The sequence below is a fragment of the Coturnix japonica genome, chromosome 4, assembly GCF_054131305.1.
Source record: "Coturnix japonica strain WE chromosome 4, WE-NBRP24, whole genome shotgun sequence".
NCBI classification, from domain to species: Eukaryota; Metazoa; Chordata; class Aves; order Galliformes; family Phasianidae; genus Coturnix; species Coturnix japonica.
The window spans coordinates 22,950,745-22,962,840 of NC_140666.1; the positions used below are offsets into that span (position 1 = coordinate 22,950,745).

The 12,096-nt window shown below is 39.4% G+C and overlaps 1 protein-coding gene across 13 annotated transcripts in view; it reads left to right on the forward strand.

Annotated features, from left to right (window-relative positions):
- Positions 1 to 12,096, forward strand: part of TENM1 (teneurin transmembrane protein 1) — a 782,075-nt gene that overhangs the window by 654,470 nt on the left and 115,509 nt on the right. For 8 of the 13 annotated variants that reach the window (XM_085546285.1, XM_085546289.1, XM_085546293.1 and 5 more), the window contains 2 exons: positions 5,024 to 5,176; positions 10,459 to 10,658. In XM_085546285.1, coding sequence (XP_085402411.1) covers positions 5,024 to 5,176; positions 10,459 to 10,658 — 353 coding nt within the window. The remainder of the gene's footprint in view (positions 1 to 5,023; positions 5,177 to 10,458; positions 10,659 to 12,096) is intronic. The other 5 variants (XM_085546287.1, XM_085546286.1, XM_085546290.1 and 2 more) reach the window with 1 other exon arrangement.

The following is a 12,096-nucleotide window of genomic DNA, read 5'->3' on the forward strand; positions in this document are numbered from 1 at the left end:
GGTAGATAAGAATAAATTAAATTAGATCATTGGCTTCCTAGCAGATGGTGGTTTAATCCAGTTTACAAAGTGAGTTCTGAAGAAAAAAAAAAAAAAAAAAAAAAAAAGTATATTTGTGAATATTTACTTAAATATGCTGCAGAATTGCGGAGTTACTTTATCTGGAAATATCAGTTGGTTTTGTTTAAATGCAACCTGCTTATTTACATCAGAAGTAAGCCCCCAGGCTTTGGTTCCAAACTGGTTTGAATTACAGCAGTAGTATGAAGTACTTCTTATGGAGAACCTGGTTGGCCACAGTTTGGATGGGCATATGCTCCACTGGGTGAAACATTGGCTGGATGGCCAGGCCCAACGAGCTGTGGTCAGTGGAATTAAATCCAGTTGGCACACAATCATGAGTGGTGTCCCCTGGGGCTCAGTACTGAGGCTGCTTCTGTTTAGCATCTTTATTAATGATCTTGACAAGGGGGCTGAGTGCACCCTCAGTAAGTTTGCAGACCACATCAAGCTGGGAGGGAGAGCTGATCTGCCAGAGGGGAGAAAAGCACTACAGAGGGACTTGGATAGACTAGATCGATGTGCCAAGGCAAACTGTATGTGTTTCAGTAGAGCCAAGTGTTGGGTCCTGCATTTTGGTCACAACAGCCCCAGGCAACCCTACAGGATTGGGGAAGAGTGGCTGGAAAGCTGCCTGATGGAAAGGGACCTTGGTGTGCTGATGGACAGTCACCTGAATATGAAACAGCAGTGTGCACAGGTAGCCAAGAAGGCCAAAGGCATCCTGGCTTGTATCAGGAATGGTGTGGTGAGCAGGACTAGGGAAGTCATCCTGCCCCTGTACTCGGCACTGGTGAGGCTTCACCTCAAGTTCTGTGTTCAGTTTTGGGCACCACAGTACAGAAAAGTCACTGAGGTGCTGGAGCAGGTCCAAAGAAGGGCAACAAGGCTGGTGAAGGGCTTGGAGAATTGCCCTGTGAGAAGCGACTGAAGGAACTGAGACTGTTTAGATTGAGGAGAAGAGGCTGAGGGGAGATCTTGCTGCTCTCTTCCAATACCTGAAAGGTGATTACAGCAAGAGCAGGATTGGTCTCTTCTCACTGGTTACTGGTGACAGGATGAGGGGAAATGGCCTCAAGTGGCACCAGGAGAGGTTTAGGTTGGATATTGGGGAAAATTCTTTACTGAAAGGGTTGTTAAGCACTTGAATAGGCTCCCCAGGGAGGTGGTTGAGTTGCCTTTTGGATGTGGTGATGATTTAGCAGTGGGTTGTTAGAGTTGGGGTAGCATGGTCAAGTTGTGGTTAGACTCAATGATCTTTGAGGTCTGTTCCAACCTGAGCAATTCAGTGATTCTAACTTGGTAGAGAACAAACATTTTTGAATATATACCTGTGTCACAGTTCTGGCCCAGTTTGTCCCTTTTTAAGTAATTAAGTAAGCAGAGATCTGCCTCCAGATAGAGAAAATTCCTTAGATGGCGTAAAGCCATATTATCCTTTTTTGTCCTTTTTCTAGGAAGGAAAATTATAGATAGGTTAGAAGGTATAGGTCCTTAATTTATCTTCTTGCAAGACATCTATTTTATACCTAAAAATTACTTTTTAGCTGAGAAGCACAATAAATTATTCAAGAAAGCTCCGCACCGCAGGTAGAATCCTCTGTATTCAGGGCAGGTCACTCAAGTGCCCCTGAGCAGCTCTGCCATGCAGCCCAGCCAGGGCTGGGTGCCTGAGGAAGACGCTTAGTTTCACCATGTTCTCGTGGTATCCTCCCTTCTCTTTTACTCCACTGAATAGAGAAGCCTCTAAATTTAGCATCTGGACTGACATCCATAATGTATGTTGTAAACAAAAAAATATATATCCACTCTTATACTGCACTTCTATCTGAAACTTTGAATTAAACAGGACTATTCAATAAAATGCAGGTATACTGGCATCCTTTGCATAAGCTCTATCTCCAGACATTATGTAAAGCGGGTCAGAATTTGCCTTCAGTTATATTTGCCTACCTCCAAGTCGCCTCAGTGAGAGTAACATACAGCTCTGCTTGTGGCAGAATGCAACTCATAAATTACATATCCATAAACATACAATTACATACAATATCCATAAACATACAATAAACATACAAATTACAAATCACTGCCATGTGATACTGTCATGGTAGAGGGGTGAATATACTGGAAATTCAAGCAAGCAAAGAAAGAATGGTGTGCATATGTTGCAGGAAACAGCGGTTTTTTATAAATTGTATTTACTTTGCATAAAAGTATCACAGCAAATACAAAGGGAAGCCAAGGCTCTGTGCCTGCTAATTCCCTGCACTTCTGAACAGAGTGACCCTGAGAATGAATGCCTCTCTGTGGTATGTATTCTGTTTGTTGCTGGAGTCATACTTGGATCCAAAGGTAATCTCTCAAGAGCAGTAGATTGTATAGATACCAACTCGATAGCTGACGTTATGAAGGATGAATTTACTTAAAGACTGCAAGATGACCAATTTTATGCAGTGATAATCATTTTGTTTAATTCAGGTAGATCTCATTTTCATAGCAGTGTGATTTGTTGTTGAAATATTTAGGCTTGAATGTTCTTTAATGTGAAGTTGCACTGCCAGCATCACATGTGATCTCCCACAGAGTAGAATTCAAGAGTCCGATGCTGGCAGAGACCATCATCTCTACAATACAGTTGGCATTTCTTAGGAAGGAAACAGACTGTCAAACATGCATACAAACAGTTTTGCTAGCTTGCCAAGCTTTGGCACAAACTATAAAAACAACAGCACTTCGCAGCCTGAAGGGAAGACTGAGCAAGCAAACTTTGAATTGGTGCAAATGGATGACAGAATACATAGTGTGTGTTATCTGGAAAAGATATACAGTAAGGAAAAATGTGTATTACATATTCAGTCCTTGCTTCAATGATGTACCCTTTGCAGCACATGCAAATACTGTCTTAGGAAATGAATAATAGCAACAATGGAAATAGCATAAGAAAGCAACTAGACTGTGTTCATGATTGTATAGCCACTAAAAACTTATTGGTGTATGCAGTTATGTTTTGCATCTGGTGTTGATCTGTTTCAAGTGCTCATATAATTATTTGCATTAGTATAAAGAAATGTACATTCATTAGTTACCAGTCTCATTGCACTTTGTTCCTTTCTCTGGTTATTAACTCTTTAAATCATAATAATGCCCAGAAGCTCAAGCCAGGAGCCAGTGCTGACTGCTCTGGAGATATCAAGGCATACTGATTTTTATTGTACCTTCTGTAAGTAGAAGTAATCTGTCTTGCATTAATAAGCTCAAGGATCAGAGATTAGGTCTATGTGATCTGACTACAAGACCCTTTTCAAAGTGTGAGAACAGTCCCTTGACAGTTTCAAATCCATGGAATATGAAGCAGTCCAGCAGGTCTCAGGTTTGAGACGCACTGGGGAAAGCCTCTAGCACTTCTTCTGGAGAGTAGGAATTGTCAACTGTGTTTTCAGAGCCCAGATCTGATGCTGATGCAGTGGTTTTAGAATACAGTGAGAACTGGGTCACTCAACTTAAAGCCAACATAAAAATATAAACATTGCTCGTTTATCAACTGTGCCACCTCCCTATTTGATAGAAGTGCTGTGATTTGCTTGATTCAGATCATGCGTCTGCACTGGGTGATCCAGGAGTGCACAGAACTGAAATTAATGATTGTAGACTGACACATTTGCATTCCTGTTGTAGTTTTGGCAACCCTTGCCGGGAACCCATTGAAGGCATGGTGTTTTTGCTGTATAGTCTAACTTTGAAGTAGGCAAGTGAGACTTGTGAGCAAACATGTAGAAAATGAATGTTTCCTATACTGAGATTTCTTTTTCTCTTAAAACGTATCCAATACAGAGAAAAACGATGTATTTCCCAAAAGCAAGACCTCATTCTAGAACCCCCTCACTTCTCTTGAGAGCCTCTGAGGTTCCTAACTGATTTGGTGAAGGCATATATGGTGCCTTTTGGGCTCCCACTGTGGGCAGATCCTACTCAGTGCAAAATGCTGCATGTGGCTAAAGAGCCTGTTTCTCAAGTTTTGCTCCTTTTGTAATGATTTCAGCTCCTCTGTGGGGGGTATCTTCAATCCATATTTTAGTGGGTCATCAGTGCTCCCTGCTGAGTTACTTCAGTGCTAAGGCAGCGTCTTCCTTGGAAGAATTTGCCTGTCTCAGTAATACTGATGTAATTGTCTTGAATGACTGCAGTACTATCATGGTATGCTTAAAATAAGGTCCTCTCTTGTTGTGTTTATTGTTTTTCTCCTACCATTCTTCTATACCTCAAATTAGAAGCAATAGAGAAGAAAGGAGAAAAAACAATGAATGAATTTTTAGCCTGTGGATGGAGATAAATTCACAAAAGAATTATAAATTTCCCAGTGTGTACATAAATAAAAACATATTTCCATTAATGTGTTACAGAATAACATTGTATATGTATTTTTATCCGAAGCCTGGCTTATTTTATCTGCGGCGTAATTCTACAGCAAGTTGATGAAGTCAGCGAATTTACTAATTTTTAAACTGCACTAATTGAAAAGGTCTGAGAATGTGGTGGGCACAAGTTTCACTTAGATCTGGGTTGGAAAGGTGTGAAGTGGCTGTGCTTTAATCCAAGAAACTCTGAGCTCTGTGACAGCTGAAGGCAGTGGGACAGTGCCGAAGAAGCATTAGAATCTGTCACACAGTATTTAAGGCATTCAGCTGTTATCCTTTTAATTGCAAGTATTTCCTTCCATTAATTGCTGTAGAAATTCATCACCTTGACCTGGCTGAGCTCCAAAAGAAAGTGTGGAAACTAATTAAATGTTGAGTTTTAAGGTAAAATAGTAAATTGCTCATTAGAACCCTCGAAATTCTGATTTACTGCTAACAGAACTAAATAATACTTGACTTTGCAGAAACTGGGTCATAGCATTCTTTCTTTATGTGACTGAAGGTGCTGTAGCTTAAACATCAATTAATTGGTCTTCATTTTTTCGCAGCAGTACACTTGTTCGGTTTAACCTGGCAGCTACAGCCTGTTGAAGGGCAGCTGTATGAGAACGGGGTTAGCAAAGGAAATAAAGGAGCAGAATCCACAGATACTACTTACTCACCAATCGGAGGAAAAGTTTCTGATAAAACAGAAAAAAAAGGTACGTGTGAAGGTGCGGACGGACAGGTGAAGCATTTTTAAACATTTCTATGCTTCAGATTCCATATTTTCTACAATTTGGCAACATTTTGAATTCAGGTTCTAGCTTCTCTAGAACAATTTTAAAGCAGATATCAGAATCCCACACCCTAGTTGTTTGCTTTAGCAGAAAACTCACTGAAATTAGCAGCTGACCCAAGTCATTAAGGAGGTAATGTTAAATAGCAAAATAATTGCCTTTCTTTTGTGAGAGGTTAGAGAGCTTGTTAGAGGGGGGAGGTGAAAGTATATTTGCCATGTCCCCTCACTGTGCTGAAGGCTCGTTACTATGTGCATGTCTTGTAGACCAGAGCCAGTCTTAGCCATATGAAAATCTTTGTGCTGACAGATCAGAATTTGCAGAAGGGCAGGAATCCTAATGCTTTTAGAGGCATCCGGTTCTCGAAGGCATAAACTAAAATACAGCATCCTGTCACATCCTGCCTTAACCAGTCATACTGAATCAGCATGCAGGAACCTCCTGGGGTTTCACAAAATGCCCGAGCCAAATTGGCAGCGGGGAGGTGGACCCACAGCACTTCTCTCTGCAGCCCCATGTCTACTGCAGTAATTGTCTTGGGCATGAGTGAAGCACCTCAGAATACTGTGGTGGCAGAAAATAACTTTGGTGGTTTGGTGAATAGTTTTGTATAGTCTTTTTAGAGGCTGAACCAGCTGTTCTGAAAGGGCAAAGAAGTGCCAGAGCTGACAGTGGAAAGGGACTGACTATGCAGCCAGCAATGTAAAACAGAGCAGAGCTGTTGAGAGGTTGCATAATTCCCTTTTCTCAAGTCCTCTAATTCAGTGTTGTTAGCTCACCTACCCCAATTTAAGTTATAAACCCTGACCCATATTTCCCATTGACCACTACATAATACAGTAAGATGATGCTTTCTTACTCTAAGAAGCAGATATTGCTCTCACTGCTTTTTAAAATACTCAGAAAAAGTTGTTAAATCAGATAGATTAAATCAGAGGGAAATTAATAGAAATAGGTTAACCCTAGTCTTACTTGTTAGAAGGAAAGTAAAATTGTACCGAGAGTTCTGCAATGATGGGAGATTTCCAGAATTTCCAGCATTTATAGTGCTATGATCTGATTCTGTGTCTGCAAGGTAAGATATATGATTCTAAATATGAGACAAGGTGGAACAGGGTTGTACCATTCAGTCCAGAAGGAAGATTGCATCTCACATCAGTAGTCTTACAAATCAATGTGGCACAGCTGGATAGAGATCATGTTAGATAAATGAGCAGCAGAAATATATTTGAGGACACAATGATATTGTTATCCATTATTTCTTTTCTTAGAATGGATTGACAGTGAATTACAGTAAAAGTTCTATACACTTTTGTATTTTTTCCTGGTGCACCATGGAAAATGTCTAAGATGTCTCAAATAGTTCTTCTAAAGTGCATTAAATCATTTTGCCAATATATTACAGAGTTAATAAAAACCCATCCAAAGCATTTGGCTTCCAGAGGAAAAGGTATAGGAAAAACATCAAAACATGATCCTAGAAATTAGATATTTGATAACAGAGAAGAGACTCAAATGAGTCAATAAACACAATGTAGTAGTTTAAATAAATAAATAACTGTCCCTTGTCTCAATTGATTCTAGTGTCATGATTCTCCCAAAACACTGGAGTGTGGAGGGCCTTAACACCAGAGCCATTTGTCCAAGGGCTTATCCAGCAGTTTATAGGATCAGTCTCAAACATAGCTAGACTGTTGTCCATCTTGTTGTCTTCCACCTCCTCAGTAACCTACAATCCAGGCTGTGCTAGTAAGGAATATATGCATGAAAAAGAATAGCTGTGTAGACACAGTGCAAGATACTGATATGTGCATAATCTATCTCTGGCTGATTTCTGTTAGCTTTCTTTCTGTCTGTCTGTCTGTTTTTCTCTCTTTTTCTTTCTCTCTCTCTCTCTCTCTCTCTCTCTCCTTCCTTCCTTCCCTTCTCCCTCCCTTCCTCCCTCCTTTCTCTCCTTTCTTTCCATCATCTTTAATATGCATCAGTAATTTTATACTCAGTACTTAGATATCTACATTGATATCTCAGAAGAACTGGAAACAGGGAACTCCCCTCATTTCAACAGTGTATCATAGAAAGTTGATACTTTGCCTTGAAGCCTTTTGATGCCTCTAATGTGATTTCACAATGATAAATAAGTATTAGATATTGTAACCTCCTATTTTCCCAACTCTGCACAGTAACACAAGATGCTTTACCAGACCTTGAAAGCATATATTTTAACTAATTTTCTAATGGAAATCAAATTTACAAACCAGAAAGTCAGATTCTTTTAAGAAGTCATTTTATAACACAGTGACCCATGGCTATGAGTTAACATTTTAGTATGTAACAATGTGATTAAAAACTCAGACATCCTATTGATGCTGGTATTTACCAGGGGAGTACAAGAAGATTGATTGTTTCAGGATCAGTAATAATCAGCATATGTGTTCTTTCTTGTGAAGATAATTGGCACCGTGCTGTTTAGAGTTTTACTTCCTTGAAGCCAAAAGAAACCTGTGATTAGGAGTCTATCTTCTGTTTTAGAATTGCAGAGAAAAGTGTGCTTAGAAAGAATGGGGAAGAATTAGTACCAGTTTGTAAGACTGGGTGCAGTACTAGGAATTGAACATAGGTAATTAAATGATATTTTGTTATAGGGAAAATGGTATGAGAATGAAGCTTTCGGAACAAGTACAGAAATTGTATTGCACCACTGTAATTTTAAAAGCTTACCTATGGCTTTACAAGGAAGTGTAAGAAAGCATTTGAAGGCAGTCTGTGAATAGCATATCTTCAGATGCCTTATTTGTTTGGTCAAATACCTGCTTCATTCAGTGAAGCATAGAAACAGAGCTAAATTATTTTTTCAATAGAGAAGAGCACAGTGGTTCAGTGAATATGAAAATGCGCTTCAGATATGGTGCTTACAGTCACTTTCTCATGCTGAGTGGTTATCTGAAAAAAATAGGTAGGGGTGCTGCCGGTACTGCTTTCAGTAGGTGGAAGATAACATGTATTCTTTCATTTTAGCATTGTCAACAACAGCATGCACTTCTTTCATAGAAATAACAGTAAATCCAAGTACATGTGTGGGGGGTTTTTTAATTATATGAAATTGTTACTGAAACAACATTTTCATCTGAACATGGAAAGACTTCTCTGAGAAGTGTTGCTTTGAGCCTAGCAACACTCACCGCTATTCAGCATAATGTGGTAACACCAGTTAGTGAAAATACTTTCTCAAAGAATGCCTATGCTTTAAGTAAAGGCCTTTTGTGTTTCATTTTCAACAAAGAAGCAGGCCACCTCACTTTAACAAACTCAGAAGCAGTTACCTTGTTTTAAAAGACCTTAAACATGGACCAATGATGCCATTAACTTCAAAAATGATACTGTATCCTTGACTTTTTACTTAGTGCTCCACCATCTTGTAATTGAATCACATTAATTACCATGTGTCAATATCACCAAAAAGTTCCTTAGTGTTTTACTTAACCCAGGGTAATTGCTTGCAAAGAATCATTAAGATTTAATATCTCTGGAGTACTGGAAATGGGGAAAAAGGTTTTTAAATTTACATCAGCCAAGTGGGATTTAATGTACAGGCTGGAGTGGGAGGGACCCACTTTCTTTGCCCAGCTACACTAGGCATTTAAATATCTTCTCCAAACTCAACATACAAGACCTTTTTCACTCAGGAAGCTGAAAAATAATTAATTAATTAATAAAAATTAAAATAAAAAAATCTCACCTTGAACATTGCTAAAGCAGGGATCTGGGAATTTTTTAGTTTGTTAATTAAGTAACAGGTGTATTTTTAGAGTGTTAGGAAACACTTTCTGTGCTCCAAAAATTCATGCTTTTATCTAGTAAGGTGTTAAAAGTCAGCTTCTCGTTCTTTCTGTGCTTTTGTTTCCAGTGACACAAAGCAGTCATAAACTGGAAGATCCAGTACCCTGAGGATTGCTCCTGCCTTGTAAATTAAATCTCTATTCATTAAGAATGCTAAGTACTTCCTACATGAGTTAAATCCGGTGAAAGATCCCACCGAGGATCTTTGTTATTAATATGTTTAGGAAAAATCTGGCCCCAGCTTCACTACTGCTGTTTTCATTTCCAAGGACAATTTATACCATTTCATGTACATTATGTTGCATTCTATATTTCTGTGCATTATTGGAAAAAGTGAAGCTCCAGTCACATTGATTACTTCTCTTTATCCTTCACTGTGATGTTGGAATGAAATGACACAGAAATAGATATGGCTGCTGAATTTGATCACTCATTTCGTTCTCCATTGTAGCATGCTGTCCTTTTTTTTTTCTACTTGAGAGAAAGTTTATGATTGAGCTTTAGATTTTTTGCAAAACTTGCAGTGGAGTGAGCTCAGATGTTAGCAGGACTGATGTTGCTTGCAGCATGTGAGGATACTAATCACAGACAGGCACTAAAATAGACAAAGATGATGATACACACCAGCAGAGCAAGCCAGCTTTGTTTTAGTTTGGCAATGGCTTCTTTACACATTCCATTTCCCTTTCTATTTCAGCTCTCTCATACCCATATGTGAAGTTACATACTGTAGATGTCTGCAGATTTATTGTTAGGCTTCACAAAACAGTGCCGGTTTTCCCTTCAGATTGCCTATCTCCGTCCTTATGCCCCTGCTATGCTTTTGTGCAGAAAGTCCAAGCAAAAACAGATGTTCCTTATTTCTCTAGGACTAAATTATCACTGCCATAATGCAATCGTTAGGAATGGTGCTTAACAGAAATCCAGGCTTGGGCTCTGACCTAGCAGTTTGATGGCTTTTCTGTTTACTGGTGTCCATTTGTGCAGCTTATGCAATGCCTACCCGGCAGTAGCTGGAGCGCCGTGCCAGAGGAAGCTGTCCCGCTGCGTGCTCTCCATGCTCTGTCAAATGGGCTCTGTTTGCACAGCTGATAGACAGACGTAAAGGCCATGGTTCCTGCAGCAGCACCGGTACCTTTTTGTAGTCAGTAAAGCGTTCCAAGATTTCCAGGGTAAAAACATGCTTTGACACCCATCGTGGTAAATGCTGCACCTGAGTGTATCTCTGCTTTTCCTCTAGCTGAATGAAAAACACAATGATTTCAGAGAAATGTCCTCAGTGTAGACGTTATTTGTTATATCTGATGTGGTATCTTCACTCCTTATCAATATGTAACTGATTGGTTTCTTTGTTTCTGGAAAATCAGTGTTTCAGAAAGGACGGGCCATAGACACAGGAGAAGTTGAGATTGGATCACAAGTTATGCAAACAATCCCACCCGGCTTATTCTGGCGCTTTCAGATCACCATCCATCACCCCGTGTACCTGAAATTTAACATTTCACTGGCGAAGGATTCTCTGCTGGGAATTTATGGTAGAAGAAACATTCCACCTACTCACACTCAGGTAATTATTAGTAATGTTATCATGCATTACAGTTTCAAAGAGCAATGGTCGCTGGTGTTCTCAGTGTGCTTACAAAGCAGGGAGGAAGGAAGGAACTAACCGTAACCACACAAAGCATTATGCTCATCCCATTCTTCTACTGAGGTCTAGCTGAACCCTCAAAACACACCCACCCAAATGGAGAGGCAGTGTTGTATCAGCAAGGTCGGCAATTCTGTCCACTGCCATATGGCTGTGGGAGTCTGGACAGGCACAGAGTATAGATGCAGCACCTTCTCTTAGGGTAGTGGCATGAAATACCAGTTCATTTGAAAATGCTTTAGTCTTTCTAGGTATTCATCAAAAAAAAACCAAATGACAGTCAGAGTAAATAGGGGGAAGAAAAAATGCTGCTTATAATTCTAGTTTCTGATAACAAATATTGTTGTTAAGCATTTTCTACTGGGGATTTGCAGGAGAAAGGCTATCTCAGCAAAAAGAAAGTGCAGTATTGCTGGTTACATTCAACTGGTTTTTTTTTTCCTTAATGCATTTGGCATATTAAGATCTCATTTCAGTGGGTGATAATAGTCTTTTCTGCTGTCTGATAGCAGGATTACACCATATGTGATAAACTTAGGTGCAGAATCATGGAAAGATTGTTTGGAAATGACAGAACAAGGAGCAATAGGCAAAATCTGGAACACAGAAAGTTCCACAAGAACGTGAGAAAGAATTTCATTACTGTGAAGGTAACTGGAATGGAATGCCTGGAGAGGTGGTGGAGTCTCCTTCTGAGGAGATATCCCAACTGCCTGGACGATTTTCTGTGCCACCTGCTGTAGAGAGCTGCTTTAGCAGGGCTGAATGGACTGAGGGATCATCAGAGATCCCTACCAAACCTTGCAATTCTGTGATTCTGAGAAGATCATCTAGTCTAACCTCGAAAATGATGTACAGGAGGTTCAGCCTTAGAAATGAGAGATTTTAGTTGTCATCGGCTTTAACTGAAGGTGGGCCTTCATTTGAGCTGAACTTGAACTTTACTGAAAATTGATTGTTGAAATCAATTCAATTAAGTATTATTTCCATGTCACAAAATAGTCAATTATTGGCATGAATTAAATTAATTAAAAATAAAAAGTAGAAATAGCTTTTGATATTTATATTGAGGAAGAGATATTTAAAAAATTGGTATAGAAGAATAGCACATTTTATCTGTTTTTCACATTTGAGATGAATCACTGCATGGCCTAAGCATTATAACTTAGGAATTTTGGAACTATTCCCATGAAAGAGATGTAATGTTGAAGTTACTTTGCCACATTTACTGCAGCAAGTCTGAGTTTTCTCTGCCATAGCAGACAGCAAGCTTTGGTGCCAAATTTCTGACCTACCATAATACTTTGTATCTGAAATGAAGAACTGATGCTAAACAGACCAGGTTATGCAACTGCTG